We start from the raw sequence: 16,218 nt of genomic DNA, 5'->3' as shown, positions 1-16,218 counted from the left end.
AACCGACGACCCCCCCCCCCAAAAAAAAAATCTCATCTGGACACAACTCCAAATGGAATGTAGTTTTCCTAGATGGCAGAAAGAGGTAGAAACTTGATTTCTGTATGTTCGAGTGGGACTTTTGGGGACTTTTGGAGGCTCTGTCAGAAGGGAAGGGCGTTCTACAAAAAGAAGAATTTGCTCTGTCCTGGCATGTGTTTAGATTTTCTTGCCCAGGCTGGCTTTGAACAGTAATTCTCATATCTCAGCTTCCTGAGCTGAGAGCCTCCCCCCCACCCACAAGAAAGCCTCACCAGTTGTAGCCCCTTGGCCTCAGACCCCCTTCCAGCTGTACAACCCTGAGCTGAATAAAACACTGTTTAGAAATTACCCAGGCAAAAAAAAAAAAAAAAGAAAAGAAATTACCCAGGCTCCACCTCTCACAGCAACAGAAATGTAGACACCGACCCTTGGGCTAAATACTCAAACACGACTCCTTTTTTTTTTTTTGCCAGTCTTGGGGCTCGAACTCAGGGCCTGGACACTGTCCTTGAGCTTTTTCAAGGCTAGAGTTCTACTACTTGAGCCACAGCACCACTTCTGGCTTTTTCTGTGTAGGTGGTACAGAGGAATTGAACCCAGGGCTTTATGCATGCTGGGCAAACACTATCACTAGATCATGCTCCTGCCCTCCTGCCTGCTTTTTTTTTTTTTTTTTCAGATTCCCTCATTAATGCCTTACTGTGTAATCTAGGCTGTCCTTGAACTCATGATCCTCTGTCTGTGCTTTAGGGGTGCTGGGATTGCAGGCATGGACCAACATACTCAGCTTGAGTGCGTGAAGTTTAAGAATGTATATTCTAAAAAAAGTATATTCTGTTTACTTCTCCTTCTCCTCCTCTTCCATTTACCAAATACACATCCAGAGCATACGCAGATTGAAAACTGAGGCCCAGGGAGGAGACAGGACCTGGGTGTCTCAGGCCCTTTTCTCAGCTGGCTTCCAGGGAGCTACAGGAGTGGGGATGGGGCAGTAAACAGTTGGCAATTGTCCCAGGCCTCAGGGGACCCAGTCAAGGCTGAGAGGCTGAGACCTCCAGACCCTGAAGTTAAACCACAGGCAGGCTGGCTTCCCGGACTTGGAAGATCTTGGCTGTAGGGCTGGGATACAGCTCCAGCCACCAGCCAATCAGGCCCTCTAACTTTACTTTGGCTGCCAGTAATTTTGGGATGTATGAGTCATGGAGAGAAGACAGTAAAAACACCCCCTGGGCTAGGCAAAGCACCTCACTTTTTCCCTGCCCCCCCCCCCCCCCAGGTTCTTGAAGGCTCAGGCAGGAAAGATTCTTATCTCCAATGAGTGTTTGCCTAGTTTGTGGCAGACAAACCCTGGGTTCAATTCCAGCTGGGGTTGGTGGGGCAAGTACCAGCTGGCTTAAATGATCCTATTTCTCACCAAAATGTTGCTGAGGCCATGGCACAGGCAGATGCCTTCTTGTATACAGCAAGTTCCTGGATTGCACTCAGGAAGTGCTAGACAGGGTGGAGTCTGGGATGGTAGCTGGGTGATAAACCAGTGTGGCCTCGGCAGGCCCGCCCCGTCGGGAGCTTGGGGCGCTGCCCACGCTCTGCCTTTCCATCCCCGCCACACACACGGGTCCCCTCAGGCTACAAGGTAGGCACGCTCCTTTTGCTTTTCCAGACTCAAACCCAAGCCCAGAGATATGAGGTAATTCACCAAAGGGCCCCAGAGCAGGTGAAACAAACTTTTTACAACCTGAAAAGCTTTCATTGTAAGCTGGGCACGGTGGCTCACACCTGTAAACCTTGCTACTCAGGAGGCTGAGATCTGAGGATCAAGGTTCAAAGCCAGCCCGGGCACAAAAGGACCCCAGACTCTTATCTCTAATTAACCTCTAGAAAACGGGAAGTGGGGCTTGGCCCAAGGGGAGGACAGTAGTCTGGAGCTGAAGAGCTCAGGGACAACTCCCAGGCATAGGCGTAGGGCAGTAGCCTTGAGATGGAGAGCTCAGGGACAACGCCTAGGCCCAGAGTTCAAGTCCCACAGACAAAAAAAAAAAAAAAGTGTTCACTTTAGGAATGAGAGGAATCTATAACAATCCCAGACTCAGAACATTCAAATCCAAAACCAAAAAGGCTCATGGCTTAAGTGATAGCATATGCAAGGACTAGAGTTTCATCTTAAGCACTATAAGAAGAAAAAAAAATGAAGTCAGGAGGTTTGGGGGCTACCTGGGAGGGTGAGGCATGTCCCAATTTCCTTTGCCCTTCCTGTTGGCACAGCCTCACCTAGAGCTTGGGGCAGGGCCTGCCAACCTACAAAGGGCAGCCAGGCCACTCAGGGTCCTGGGCCTTGTCACTGTGGCTTGCCTCTTGTCCTAGCTAAAATTTGCCTACTTGAGCCCCTGGCTTAGTGTCGTGTGATTCCACGTATCTTCTCTTTGAGGACTTGTCCAACTGGAGAGGCAGGTTCCCAGGACAAGTCAAACTTCACAGGAAACTGGACAGCTGAGAGATCTGCCACCCAGCTGGGACTGAATACACTGACTGCCAGCAAGCTTGGTCCGCTGCTTTGCTGGGTGAGGTCTGGTGAGTTCTCTACTTCTTTTCTGTAGGCATCGATATCTTTTGATGTGGGAGGGGGGTTAACAGTACAGGATCAAAACTACAGGGCTAAGCCGGATGCTGGTGGCTCATGACTCACGCTAGCTATTCAGGAGGCTAAGATTCGAGGATCACAGTTTGAAGCCATCCCGGGCAAGAAAGTAGATGGGATGTTTATCTCTAATAAACTACCAAAAATGGAGCTCCGAAATGGAGTTCTGACTCAAATGGTAGAGAGCTACCCTCAAGCAAAAGAAACTCCGGGATAGCACCTATTGCCTAAGTTCAAGCCCCGGGACCGGCAAAACAACAGCAACCTTTAAGAGTCCCTCAGACTAAAACGCGCGTAGACTAAGTTGGGAAACTGAGCCAGGAATTTGACCCCTTACTGGGAACTAAGGAATGCTACAAAACTGCAGTTTTGTTTTGTTTTTTTAACTCAATCCCAGACCTAGTTTTCAGAAAATCCTCTGACCTCTTGTAGAGTAATGTGTAACTACCATTGCAAAAGTCCTTTGCTTTAGAAGAGCTGACGGTATCACGTCAAGGGACCCTGCAACTCACACCTCTGGGCGGTGTTTACCCTTACAAGCCCAACTTGCACCCCTGCTGGGGTCACAGAGTTAGCTCTGAGGCTGCCCTGGGTCCCTGGCCAGCCAGCTTCTGCAACACCTTAATAAACCCTAAATCTGCATTGGTGGACTCATCCTGAGACCCTTAACACAACAACAATAGCCCATACCCTAGCGTGTTGAAGCTCATAGCTCCAGTGACTCAGGAGGCAGAGGTTCGAGGTCAGCCTGGGTGGGGGGGGAAGTTCACAAGCTCCTCACCCCCCATCTTATCAATGTGCCTGCAGTGTCTGGGAGAATAAACAGGAGGGTGGTGACCTGGCGTAAACCAATAACAGGCAAAAAGGGCTGAGAGTAGCTCAGGGGATAGATAGTGCCTGCCAGGCTAGGGCAAAGCCCCAAGTTCAAATCCTAGGACTGGCACCAAAAAAAAAGAGAAGAGGAGGAGGAAGGAATTGTCATTGCACTTCTTGCTGTGTCCAGGTGTGGGCAGTCAGGATGGAGAACGGCTCTCTAAGCTTCGAGATCCAGTATGGGGACTACGGCGACCTCCCGGACATACCTGTGGACTGTCCCGACGGCGCCTGCCTCTCCCCCAGCGTCCTCCACGTGGCCCCACTGGTCCTCTACGCAGCCATCTTCCTCCTGGGAGTTCCAGGCAATGCCATGGTGGCATGGGTGGCCGGAAGAGAGGCCGGCCGCAGGGCGTGGGCTGCGTGGTTTCTGCACTTGGCAGTGGCCGACCTGCTGTGCTGCCTGTCCCTCCCTGTCCTGGCCGTGCCCATTGCGCGACGGGGACACTGGCCGTTCGGAGAGCTGGGCTGTCGCCTTCTGCCCTCGGCCATCTTGCTGTCCATGTACGCCAGTGTCCTGCTCCTGGCCGGGCTAAGCGGGGACCTCTGTCTCATGGCCCTGAGGCTCCCCTGGTGGGTGGTGACTTGGCGGAGCCGGGGGGTACAGGTGGCCCGGGGGACAGCCTGGACGCTGGCCTTGCTGCTGACCATCCCCTCGGCCGTCCATCGCCGCCTGCACCAGGACGCCTTCTCCTCCCAGCAGCTGTGTGTGGTGGATTACGGTGGTTCTGTCACCACCGAGGTCCTGATCAATGCTAGCCGGTTCCTGTTTGGTTTTCTGGGGCCACTGGTGTTCGTGGTGGGCTGTCACAGTGTTCTACTGAGCCGCACGGCCCCCCGGCACTGGCTGCTGAGCGCGGCGGTCATCGTGGGGTTTTTCGTCTGCTGGGCTCCCTATCACATCCTGGGGGTGGTGCTGACCGTGGCTGCTCCCAACTCTGTGCTCCTGACCCGAGCTCTGCGCGTTGAACCCTTGGTCGTGGGCCTGGCCCTGGCTCGAAACTGCCTCAACCCCATTATCTTTCTGTATTTTGGACGCGCTCGGTTGTGCCATTCCCTGCCCGCTGCCTGTAGGCAGGCACTGAGGGAGTCCCAGGACAAGGAGGAAAGTGCCACCAGCAAAGTAGCCACCAGCCACGACCTCATGTCCGAGATGGAGGTGTAAGCAAGAAGGACGTGAGGGTTGAAGCTCCTAGCTCTCATTCTACCAAACGCCTTCAGGTATGGTCGGATCCAGGTGCTTAGCAATGTCTTAATTTCATTTGACCAACATTTATGATGTGAGACCTAGCAGGTTCTTCAGGGCAAAGCTTCCCCTGGAAATCTCCCAAAGGAACAGAGAGTGTCTGACCCTTGACCTCAGACTGCTATGAGCCATAACTATAGAATACATTGTATTGTTTCACATCATCACATTCCCAAGGTCTGAGGTCATTTGTTACAACAGCCACTGGGAGCGGAAAGGAGCCATCTTCTGTCCATGCCCATCTAAGCTGATGCCCGCACCTGCGGGGCCCACCCGGCCATTGATGGGGCAAGCAGGAGCTCCCGTGACTTTCCACGGCAAGCCATGTTTTAATTTTTTATTATTATAAGGGTGATGTACAGAGGGGTTACAGTTACATATTCAGAGCAAGAGCACAATAAAGTTACCATTTAGAGCTCAGTCCTCATGCTCAGTGCACTTTGTTCAGGGATTACCTGGGCTGGGGGGGGAGGGCTGGACATATTGGGCAGCAAAAGTTTCCGCTGTTTGCTGTTGTGATCATGAGGCTTGAACCCCGGGCCTGGGCGTTGTCCCTGAGCTCCCCAGCTCCAGGCTACCGCCCTACCTCTTGAGCCGCAGCGCCACTTTCAGGGTTCTGTGGTTAATCGGAGAGAAGAGTTTCCCGGACTTCAGTGCCTGGGCTGGCTTTGAACTGCGATCCTCAGATCTCAACCTGCTGAGCGGCTGGGATTCCAGGGGCTCCGGGCCCCCTGCGCGCGGTCCTGGGGAGCAGCGCGGGGAGAGCGCGCAGGCCCGAGCCAGGCAGTGGCGCCCCCCCCCCCCCCGCCGCAGTGCCTCCAGCTGCCCCCAGGGGGCGCAGCTCCATCTAGAGCGAAGGAATGGGCTGCGCGCAGGCGCACGGTGGATCGTGCCCCTCCCTCCGCTTGCCATTGGTTCCCCCGTCTGAGGCGGGGCGAGGGGGGAGTGCGCAGGCGCCCTGCCGACGTCACGCGTGGGACCGGAAGCCAGCGCTCTGGCGCCGCGGCCGAGAGGTGAGGGCGGGGCGTGGCGCGCGCGGGGTGGCGGAGGCGCTGGGGCCGCTGTCCGGGTGGGCAGGGGAGCTCGCTGTCCGCCGGAGGGTGAGGGGAGCCCGGAGCCTGAGATCCGAGGCGCGGTTCGATCCCATTCTGGGCTTGAAGGAGGTCCGTGAGGCGCCCCTGCAGCCGGAAGTGGGGTTGGGGCTCAAATGGGCGCCAGCCCTGAGCCCCCAGGCCCCGAGGCCCAGCCCCGGGCCCCGCCGAGGCTGCCGCGGTCCGGGCTCCCGGACGGAGGTGTGAGGGCGCCGTGTGAATGGCTCCAGTGGGAGAGCCCTTCCTGGCGTGCGCCACGGCCCTGGGCTCGAACCCCAGTACTGCCAAAAGAGAAAGAAGAAAGAAAACGAAGTGACGGCGACAGACCTCCCTCCAGAAAGTTGCTTTTACCACCGTACACTCTTTTGTTTTGCTTTGTTTGGGGCTTGAGCTCAGGGCTTGGGTGCTGTCCCTGAGCTTTTTTTTCCGCCCCTGCTCAAGGCTGCTGCTCCACCGCTCCACGTGCTAGCTTTTTGTCGGTTCATTGGAGATAAAAGAGTCTTATGGACTTTCCTGGCTTCCAACCGTGACATTCAGATCTGTCTCCTGAGTAGCTGAGATTCCTGGTTGAGCCACCAGTACCCAGCTCTCTGAGTTCCATCTTTGGCCATTAAAAGTCAAGAACCTAAGTAAAAAGGCATTTTTGGGGGGAGCGGGACTGGGGATATAGATCATCAATGCTGTGTGAACCCTGAGTTCCATCCTCTCAGCAAACATCCTATGACCGAAGCCAGGAGATGGAAGGTGGAGAGGAACTAAGCCTGGAGGACTGTGTCCTCACTTCTCCTGTTCTCTGCTCCCACAGTCACTCCCAGTGCCCCACAAACAATCTTTTTTCCTGGGTTAGATTGCTGGGAAGACTGATACAGTCAGCCTCAGGCATCCATCCAGCTTGTCTCCTAACTAGATAAAAGGCATCCAAGGGCCCTTGATTGGCCGTAATCGGGCCATGTGTCCACTCCTCTGACCAATCCCAGATTAAAAGAGGGATGTTATATTATGATTGGCCAGGCCTTTGTCACTAGTCCAATCAATACTGGTTGTGGGAGGCCCTTGCCAACAGATCCATGTGGAAAAGAAGGGCTGCTAAGAGGGCTGCCAGGCAGGGCAGAACCAGTGTACTGTATACCTAGGGCGTATTAATTGTCCCTTTCATCCCACAGGGCTTCCAGTGCTGGCAAGCTCAGTGGGCAGTTCCCAACTGATCCCGCCTCCTGTGGCTCTGCTGTCACTCACGCAAGGTTTTCTTGTGGATTGGTCAGGTGACCTGATCACTTCCTTTATGTCTCAGGTCATATCCTTCCCTAACTCCAAACCTGGGCAGACGACACCTCTGGGCTTCCTCCATCCCAGCCCCGTCTAGAATTGTCCCAGTATGATTGGACCACACGTGACGGCTCACATGTCTTATTATTTCTAATCCAGTGTTTGGGAAAGCAAGGCTTTTCACAGATGAACGTCCTCTGCTCTTTTCCTGGAATATTTAGGTCCCCAAGGCCAGGACACACTCATATCCCTCCCAGAGTGGTGAAAAGTCTTGTGTGCTACCAGCTCCACCAGGCCCCTGGCAGCCCACTTCTGCCTGCGGTCCCCTGCCAGAAAAGAGGAGGGAAAATTGGCTCTTCCAAGAGAAAGTAGGCCAGGCCTCTTACTGCTGGAGGCAACATGGTGACCAGAACTGAGGCCAGCTGGGGACAGTGTTGTGATTAGCACCATGCCACCTCCAGGGACAAGGGAGGGGAGGGAGCACAGAGGCCGCCACCGCCGGGCTCCCAGTGCCCAAGAAACCCCCGAGAAGTGGGACTGGGGTTGTCCAAAGACCCGTGGCCTCTTAGAGGAGGCCTTCTTCAGTGAGGAGGGTTGTCTCCGTCGGGGTTCGGAGGACTGTCAGAAGTTCTGGACCTTCTTTGAGCGCCTGCAGAGGTTCCAGGGTCTCAGGCCAGCCAGGAAGGAGGAGACGGAGCCCAGATCTCCCCCCCATGCCATCCCGGCCCTGGCCGATCTCCCTCGCACTTACGACCCCCGCTACCGCATCAACCTGTCGGTCCTTGGCCCGGACCCCCGGGGCACTCGGGGGCTGGCCGCCCACCTGCCTCCGGAGAGGGTGTCGGAGTTCCGCCGGGCCCTCTTGCACTACCTGGACTTCAGCCAGAAGCAGGCATTCGCACGGCTGGCCAAGCTGCAGCGGGAGCGAGCGGCTCTTCCCATCGCCCAGTACGGACGCCGCCTGCTGCAGACGCTGGCCGAGCACCAGGTGGTGGTGGTGGCCGGTGACACGGGCTGTGGCAAGTCCACTCAGGTGCCCCAGTACCTGCTGGCAGCCGGCTTCAGTCACGTGGCGTGCACGCAGCCCCGGCGGATTGCCTGCATCTCGCTGGCCAAGCGCGTGGCCTTCGAGAGCCTCAGTCAGTACGGATCACGGGTGAGTGGACGGGCACAGATGGGCCCACGTGCCGATGTGAATGGTGGGGGTGTGGGCATTACCCAGGATGCACTGTTACAGCCAAAGCACAGGCTGCTGAAGGCAGAGGTCAGGAGGATTGCGGTGGGAGGCCCAGCAGGCTGCACGGGGTGGGATCTGGTGTCCTGGCCCAGCATCCGCTCCTCATCGGACTCTCCTCCCACTCCAGGTCGGCTACCAGATCCGCTTCGAAAGCACACGGTCAGCGGCCACCAAGATCGTGTTCTTGACCGTGGGGCTGCTCCTCCGGCAGATCCAGCGGGAGCCGGGCCTGCCGCAGTACCAGGTCCTGATCGTGGATGAGGTCCACGAGCGCCACCTGCACAGTGACTTCCTCCTGGGGGTCCTGCACCGCCTGCTGCCCAGGCGTCCTGACCTCAAGGTCATCCTCATGTCGGCCACCATCAACATCGAGCTCTTCTCCAGCTATTTCAGCCACGCCCCCGTGGTGCAGGTGCCAGGGCGCCTCTTCCCCATCACGGTGCGTGGACCCCGCCGCGCTGGCCTTCAGCTCAGGGCCTGGTAGGGTGTTGGGTGCCGGGCCCCAGCCCCGCCTTTGTAGTCGAAGCTTTTTCTTTTAAAAAAATCAGTTGTGGGGCTTGAACTCAGAGCTTAGACGATGTCCTGAAGTCCCTGCGCTCTTTTGCTAGCGCTCCCCCACTTTGAGCCTCCGCGCCACTTCTGGTTTTCTGGTGGTTCACTGGAGAGAAGTCTCGTGGACTTCCCTGCTGAGCTGGCTTTGAACTGTGATCCTCAGATCCCAGCCTCCTGAGTAGCTAGGATGACAGGCGTGAGCCACCCGTGCCTGAAGCCTCCTTTTTTTGAGCATTAGTCCAAGCTCGGTCGAGACGGGATGGGCAGTTTGGGGTGAAGGCCGTTGTCATCTGTTCCCCCCCCACTTTTGGGGCCACTTCTGTCTCACAACTGGTCCCTGTGCGGGGCTCTCCCTCCTCAGGTCGTGTACCAGCCCCAGGAGACGGAAGCCCCCACGTCCAAGTCAGAGAAGCTGGACCCTCGGCCTTTCCTGAGAGTGCTGGAGACCATTGACCACAAATACCCCCCTGAGGAGCGGGGCGATCTCCTGGTTTTCCTCAGTGGCATGGCGGAGATCAGCTCCGTGCTGGAGGCCGCTCAGACCTACGCCAGCCACACCCAGCGCTGGATCGTGCTTCCGCTTCACAGCGCCCTGTCTGTGGCCGACCAGGACAAGGTACCACAAGAGCTGCGGAGCAAGACACGTGGGGAGCAGGGGGAGGGGCTGCTGGGCTGCTGGCAGACCCAGCTGTGTGCTAGCCAGCCAGCAAGAGGGCACTGTGGTTGGCATGCTGTGCTGTTGCTTAGAGTCAGGGGAAGGGCCTGTGCAAAGGGTCTGTGGTCCCTCCCTGGCCAAGTGAGGGGGCATCCGGGAGATAACATGCTGGGGCTGGGAGTAGAGCAAATCTGGAGAGATGAGGGTGGGGCTAGGCTTCAAGGGGCCCTAAAGACCCCAGGGTGCTGCCTGGGGAGCAAGAATGGGGGTACACTTGTGCTGTAGCGGTCTCTGGGTGCCATTGGAGGGCTGGGTGGCAGGATGGGCAGCCTTTGCAAGCTTGTGTCAGCACAGTGGCGCTCTTCCCAAAGGTGTTCGACGTGGCGCCCCCTGGAGTCCGGAAGTGCATTCTCTCCACCAACATTGCCGAGACTTCGGTCACCATCGATGGGATCCGCTTTGTGGTGGATTCTGGTAAGCCCCTCCCGGGCTCCCACTGAGGGCCTCAGGAGGGCCGGGTGGGGGTGGGGGGGCACAGGGGCCGTCTCGGGGTCTGCTGTGCACAGGGGAGGCAGCCTGTCATGGTGGCAGCTGGACTGCAGCAAAGCCACCAACTCACTCCTTCAGCCATAAGCCTTTGCAGGGCGCTCGGGCTGGTCCGGTGAGCCGGGACAGGAGCGAGGGCAGAGGATGTGGGGGCCCTGGTGGCACCGGAGGGTGGTGTGGGTGATGGGGCTGTGAGGCTCAGCGCCTCCCCCTGCCCCCGTAGGGAAGGTGAAGGAGATGAGCTACGACCCTCAGGCCAAGCTGCAGCGTCTGCAGGAGTTCTGGATCAGCCAGGCCAGTGCGGAGCAGCGCAAGGGCCGTGCTGGCCGCACAGGCCCCGGGGTCTGCTATCGCCTCTACGCTGAGTCCGACTACGACGCCTTCACCCCGTACCCCGTGCCGGAAATCCGGAGGGTGGCTCTGGACAGCCTGGTGCTCCAGGTGACGCGGGCAGGCCAGGAGGGGCCCAGGCAGTGCCCAGGGCAGATCACAGCATAGAGCCTCCACTGTCAGGGTGAGGGAAGATGTACCCTTCCCTGCTACTGGCTGATGGAGCTCGACAGGCGACTCTGAGCATGCCTGCCGTGCTCCACAGCGGTGTGCGTCGTCCCTGACCCGGGGGTATCTGTCCTCATTCCAGATGAAGAGCATGAGTGTGGGGGACCCCCGAACCTTCCCCTTCATCGAGCCCCCTCCCCCAGCCAGCCTGGAAACGGCCATCCTCTACCTGCGGGACCAGGGTGCCCTGGACGGCTCGGAGGCCCTCACGCCCATCGGGTCCCTGCTGGCCCAGCTGCCTGTGGACGTGGTGATCGGTGAGCCCCACCCCCTCCAGGGGTCCCAGCCTCGGCCTTCCCTGGGCTCCGTGCCCAGGGCTGGGGCACAGCAGTGGATAAGGGCCCCGCACCCTAGCCTTGGGGGGCAGTCCCCCACCAGCACATGGCCAGATGGTGCAAGGAGAGCAGTGACTCCACTCAGTGGCTTCTGTGGCCCGCAGCCTCTGTGCTGGACCATGGAGAAATGGCAGATAGGCATTGGAAGCAGAGAGAACTGGAGTGCAAAGGCCCTGAGGTGGAAAGCTAAGGCAGCTTGTAGGGCTGAGCACAGTGAGAGGGCGAGAAGTTCAGGGTTTCCTGAGCTTGTGCTCCGGCACTGTTCCAGGCACCAAGGTCGCAAAGCAAAAGCCCTGAGTTCTCCCTCCTGGAGCTCCCGAATGGGGTGGGCAGGCAGCCGGCCAGTGGGGAGGCCACTGGGGCAGAGCCTGCCGGAAGCTGCTGGAAGGAAGCAGGCCGGAAGTAGGATGGGCCGGCTGGCCTCTGGGGCCTGGAAATCCCGAGTGTTTGGGTGGAGCTGGACGTTTGGTGGTGGGGGTGGCAGAAAGTGAAGAACCCGGACGGGTGGTGCTGGGCCTCCGAGGGCCCCTGGGTCCTGCGGGCGGGAGGGGCCAGGCTGGCACCCCCGAGGGGCCTGGCGAGCGTGTGCTGGCCCCGTCCTCGCAGGCAAGATGCTGATCCTGGGCGCCACGTTCAGTCTGGCGGAGCCGGTGCTCACCGTGGCCGCGGCCCTCAGTGTCCAGTCGCCCTTCACCCGCAGCGCCCAGAGCAGCCTGGAGTGCGCAGCCGCGCGGCGGCCCCTGGAGAGCGACCAGGGCGACCCCTTCACGCTCTTCAATGTCTTCAACGCCTGGGTGCAGGTGAGGGGGAGGCCGCGCCCTTCGTCTGTCCCCCGTCCACTCGTCTGTCATTCCGCCCACAGTTAAGGCTCTGGGGAGGCCCCTGGGCCCCGTGTCCGCGGCCTGCGCCCCGTGCAGGGGTGAGAGGGCCCCAGCCGGCCAGCGCTGCCCCTGCTGTCCCCAGGTGAAGTCGGGGCGTGGCGGGAACTCACGCCGATGGTGCCGCCGGCGCGGCGTGGAGGAGCAGCGGCTGTACGAGATGGCCAACCTGCGGCGCCAGTTCAAGGTGCGGAGGAGGACAGGGCCCGTGGGGGCTTCCTGACACCCCCTGATGGCAGTTGGGCAGGGATCCCCCACCTAGGGCGAAGCAGTGACGTGGGGGCGGAGGGAGGGGTTGGCAGCTGCCCCCGGAGCCCCCAGCCTGTCCCCTCACACCTCAACCCAGGAGCTGCTGGAGGACCACGGGCTCCTGGCTGGGGCCCCTGCGCCCTCCGGGGACGGCAGCAGCAGGCTGCGGGAGCAGCGGGAGCGGCAGGCGCTGCAGCAGCTGAAGCGGCAGCACGAGGAGGGAGAGGGCCGAGGGCGCAAGGTGCTGCGGCTGCAGGCAGAGACCGCCGCGGGCTCCAGCGACGAGGACGACTCTGCTGGCCGTGGAGCCCACGACGCCGTGGACATCCAGGTTAGCTGGGTGGAGGGGGGCCCTGTGGCCCCGATCCCCTCCTGGGATGGCCCAGCCCCTCACACGGCGTCTCCCGGCCCCACAGGACGTGAAGTTCAAGCTCCGCCACAACCTGGCCCAGCTGCAGGCGGCCGCCAGCGCCGCGCAGGACTTGAGTGGTGAGCGCCTGGCGCTGCTCAAGCTGCTGCTGGCCCGGGGCCTCTATCCCCAGCTGGCCGTGCCCGATGCCTTCAACAGCGGCCGCAAGGACTCCGACCAGGTGGGGCCTCGGGGCACCCCAGTCTCAGCTTGTGCCCTGACTCAGCGTGGGGGTGGACGGCAGGTCTTGTGGGGAAGGCCCGAGGGCTTCCTGGAGGAGGGGTCCGGCCAGGGGGTTGGGGATACGGCTGGGCACAGGCCAGCAGGCCGAGGGCCACCCCAGCGCTTGCCTCGGCCTCTGCAGATTTTCCACACCCAGGCCAAGCAGGGCACGGTGCTGCATCCCACCTGCGTCTTTGCCAGCAGCCCTGAGCTGCTGCACTCCCAGGAGCTGGAGGCCCAGGGCCAGGAGAGCCGAGGTGAGGTCAGGGGCAGCGAGTGGGCCAGGCCACAGGTGCCCCCTTGGGGCCACCCACTTGGGGATCCCCCAGCTCAGGGGCGAGTGGCCTGGTGCCTTGTGAGAGGCACTCCTCCCCTCCACCGTGCTCTGTCTGTCGCTCTCTATGTTTAGACATTACCCAAGCCCTCAGCGCCCCTGCCCGCTCAGCACCCCATTCCTTAGGGCTCTCCCCTCCCCTCCCTCCCCTGCTGGAGTTCTCTTCCTTGCTTTTCGATTTGGTTTTGGGTTTCCGGGCGTGATGTGGAGCACGGGCAGACACGGGCCACTAGTAGTGGCAGGGTCATCACCGCCGACAGCAGCACGTGCACACACACACACACACACACACACACACACACACACACACACACGCCCCGCCGTGGCCTGTACATGGCACTGCAGGTGCTGAGTGGGCACACAGGCCCCAGGGATGGCGTGGTAGGATGGAAGGGGAGGGAGGAGGCCTGAGCTGCCCTTGGCCTTTCAGATGCCCGGGACAGGATGAACCACTCACACCAGCTCCTCGCCTTTGTCTCCCTGCTGGAGACCAACAAGCCGTACCTGGTCAACTGCGTCCGCATTCCCGCCCTCCAGGTGGGTTCCTGTGCCAGTGCCAGGAGTGCCGTGAGCAAAGCCCTGTGGTAGAAGTGTGGGGAGGGGCGGGAGGGAAGAGCAGGGGGCTGGCTGGCAAGTTGGTGCACACTGGAGCTGGAGAACTCCGGGACAAGCACCATGGCAGAGTGCAGCACATGCAAAGGCCCTGAGGCCTCTGTCTGAGGGAGACCAGGAAAGCACCCAAAACTGAGCAGGACCCCAGGCTGCCCCCCCCCGCATATCAGGAGAGTGGGGTCTCTACTCCTGGGGCTCCCGGCTCACTGGAATGATGGTGTCCCCACGTCTCCCCCAGTCCCTCCTGCTGCTCAGCCGATCCCTGGACACCAATGGTGACTGCTCCCGCCTGGTGGCCGACGGCTGGCTGGAGCTGCGGCTGGCAGACAGTGAGAGCGCCGTCCGGCTCCTGGCAGCCTCCCTGAAGCTCCGAGCCCGCTGGGAAAGCGCCCTGGACCAACAGCTGGCATGCCAGGCCCGCCAACGGAGGCCTCAGCAGAGGCCAGAGGAGGAGGAGGAGGAAGAGGAGGAGGAGAGGTCACCGCTCCACAGCAAGGAGGTGGCTGCCCTGGGCAGGGAGTTGCTGAAGTTCATGGCCTCCAAGGTACCACAAGCAGAGAAGCCGGGTGGCTCTCCAGGGTTGGCCTCATGCTGCCCCTGCATGAGGGAGGAGCTGACCGGAGCAGGCTCCAGCCATGTCCCCAAATCACAGGGAGCCTGTCTCCAGGGTGAGGGGTGCTGACTTCTTGCAGGAGGGGAGGAGTATGGGGGAAAAAAGGGCGGAACGCAGTGATTGAGAAAAAGGGAAGAAGGCTGGCGCCTCTTGGTAGGGAGTGATGGCCGTGGTCCTCCCGTGACAGGAAGCAGAGACCAGGGAAGGCAGTTGAGGGAGAGATGGGACCTCAGGGCCTGAGTGTCTGTGAGCTGCTTCACAAGCTGATTCTCAGGATGTAACTGCAGCAGGGCTTCAGGTGCAGCTGGGTCTAGCTGCTCTGCTCCATGGCTTCTGTAGGTTCCCTACAGCCTGCGGCGGCTCACAGGCCTCGAGGCCCAGAACCTCTACGTGGGGCCCCAGACAGTCACAGCCGTCCCTAGTCTCCCTGGTCTCTTCGGAAACTCTGCCCTGTCCCCCCACCCTGTCAAAGGGGGCTACTCGGTCACCCACTTCCTCACCTACAACTGCCTTGTGGTAAGCACAACCCCCCTGTGGCCCCGTAGCCCTCTGCCCTGAAGGCAGGGTCTTAGAGCCTCCTGCCCCACCCTGAAGGGTTCTGGGAGAAGCCCAGTGTGGGGAGGGTCAGGCCCCCGCTCATGGCCTCCTGTCGCTGGTCCCTGCCCAGAGCGACACAGACCTGTACAGCGACTGTCTGCGCACCTTCTGGACCTGCCCCCACTGTGGCCTGCACCTGCCGCTCACGCCCTTGGAGCGCATGGCCCACGAGAACACCTGTGCCCAGGCTCCACAGGACATCGGCGCAGGTCAGGACTGGCGGTGCCCTGGGGGCCACATGGCCTTGTCTGGAAAGCCCCCCCCCCCCCCCCCCCCCCCCCCCCCCCCCCCGCATGCCTGCCACTTTCTCCTTAGACCCCAGGACCCTCTGTCACCCTGGCTGAGTCTCCTGTTTCCCCACACACCTTGGCTCTGTCTACTCTGTCACCCAGGGGGGTCACAGCACCCTCAGCCCCTCTCCTGGGACTCCCTGGGCAAAGCCACTTTCCTCCTGGGCATGAGCCTAGGTGCCAAGGTCAGGTGAGGGGACTGCTCAGTGTGGAGCTGCCTTTGAAGCCACCTTTCCCTTCAGAGGCAGAGGAAGCCCCTCCATCCGTGAAGGCATCCGCCCTGCAGAGGCCCTATCACTGCGACACCTGTGGCCAGGATTTCCTTTTCTCCCCCACCGAGGCGCTGCGGCACCGCCGGCAGCACCTGTGACAGCACCTGTGCACCCCAAGGCCCCTCCAGTGGGGTGGGTGTGGCTATGCAAATATGCACCAATGGCACCTGTGATCCCTGGGGCCACCCACAATGTGGGTGTGGCCATGTAAATACACCGGCAGCACCCTTGAGCCCGTGGCCCCGCCTGCTGTGTGGGCGTGGCTATGCAATGTCAGACCACGCCTGTGAGCTCTGAGGCCCTGCCCACAGTGTGGGTGTGGCTATGCAAGTGAATCCACCTGGGGCTGCCTTCTGAGCCTTTTCTACCAGCCATGCAGTGCAGCAGCCCTACTTCTCTCCCTCTTCTCCCTGTTTCCCCCTCACTTCCCCTACTGTGAGGCCAGGATTTGCCCATCCACAGGGGTTGCTTTGGAATAATTTCATCTTTATGGCCAAGTGTGGACTATGGGTGCAAACACCACGTGGGAACTACACAAATACAGAGAAAGCCACCCAGCCAGGCCGAGTATAAAATGCCAACCTGCCACACAATGAACTTAGCAACAGTTGGTATTTTGAACTAGGAAGTCTCAGGGAAGCTTGATACATTGCACTAGGTGACAGGGGGACCTGTGTAAACAGCAGGAAAAAGACTAGCAATTCTTATTTGGCTTCGTGAACCTCAC

At 59.9% G+C, this 16,218-nt stretch overlaps 2 protein-coding genes across 4 annotated transcripts; both read left to right on the top strand.

Moving 5' to 3' along the window:
* The first annotated feature begins 3,621 nt into the window (after window positions 1–3,621).
* Window positions 3,622–4,992, top strand: C5ar2 (complement C5a receptor 2). The gene has a single exon (XM_090321898.1). The coding sequence runs from the start codon at window positions 3,675–3,677 to the stop codon at window positions 4,692–4,694; it is 1,020 nt and encodes a 339-aa protein (XP_090178024.1). The 5' UTR covers window positions 3,622–3,674; the 3' UTR covers window positions 4,695–4,992.
* Window positions 4,993–5,737: 745 nt separating this feature from the next.
* Dhx34 (DExH-box helicase 34) lies at window positions 5,738–15,894 on the top strand. 3 transcript variants are annotated; one of them, XM_090322299.1, is made up of 17 exons: window positions 5,738–5,788; window positions 7,030–8,288; window positions 8,497–8,808; window positions 9,283–9,537; window positions 9,948–10,050; window positions 10,346–10,563; window positions 10,763–10,937; window positions 11,622–11,815; window positions 11,979–12,080; window positions 12,240–12,473; window positions 12,559–12,732; window positions 12,916–13,030; window positions 13,538–13,644; window positions 13,958–14,263; window positions 14,672–14,848; window positions 15,000–15,138; window positions 15,462–15,894. In XM_090322299.1, exons 2-17 carry the CDS (start codon window positions 7,581–7,583, stop codon window positions 15,587–15,589), a joined length of 3,447 nt encoding a protein of 1,148 aa, XP_090178425.1. In that variant the 5' UTR covers window positions 5,738–5,788; window positions 7,030–7,580; the 3' UTR covers window positions 15,590–15,894. The 3 variants fall into 3 exon arrangements, with proteins under 3 accessions (XP_090178425.1, XP_090178424.1, XP_090178426.1); XM_090322298.1 differs by lacking the exon at window positions 5,738–5,788 and adding an exon at window positions 5,800–5,938; XM_090322300.1 differs by lacking the exon at window positions 5,738–5,788 and having other exon boundaries at window positions 6,584–8,288; window positions 8,581–8,808.
* The last annotated feature ends 324 nt before the right edge of the window (window positions 15,895–16,218 follow it).

The sequence above is a fragment of the Megascapheus bottae genome, chromosome 31 (assembly GCF_031878675.1).
Source record: "Megascapheus bottae isolate mThoBot1 chromosome 31, mThoBot2.hap1, whole genome shotgun sequence".
Classification (NCBI taxonomy): domain Eukaryota; kingdom Metazoa; phylum Chordata; class Mammalia; order Rodentia; family Geomyidae; genus Megascapheus; species Megascapheus bottae.
The sequence above is the reverse complement of the archived record's forward strand: the minus strand, read 5'-3'. Positions and strand labels throughout refer to the sequence as shown.

What these genes read in the sequence shown, in the direction of transcription:
- C5ar2 (XM_090321898.1), top strand. Translation starts at nt 3,675, where the DNA reads ATGGAGAACGGCTCTCTAAGCTTCGAGATCCAGTATGGGGACTACGGC.
- Dhx34 (XM_090322299.1), top strand. Translation starts at nt 7,581, where the DNA reads ATGCCACCTCCAGGGACAAGGGAGGGGAGGGAGCACAGAGGCCGCCAC. An exon ending in GCCTGTGGACGTGGTGATCG is followed by an intron (nt 10,938 to 11,621) that starts GTGAGCCCCACC and finishes CCGTCCTCGCAG; the next exon opens with GCAAGATGCTGATCCTGGGC. An exon ending in ACGACGCCGTGGACATCCAG is followed by an intron (nt 12,474 to 12,558) that starts GTTAGCTGGGTG and finishes CCGGCCCCACAG; the next exon opens with GACGTGAAGTTCAAGCTCCG.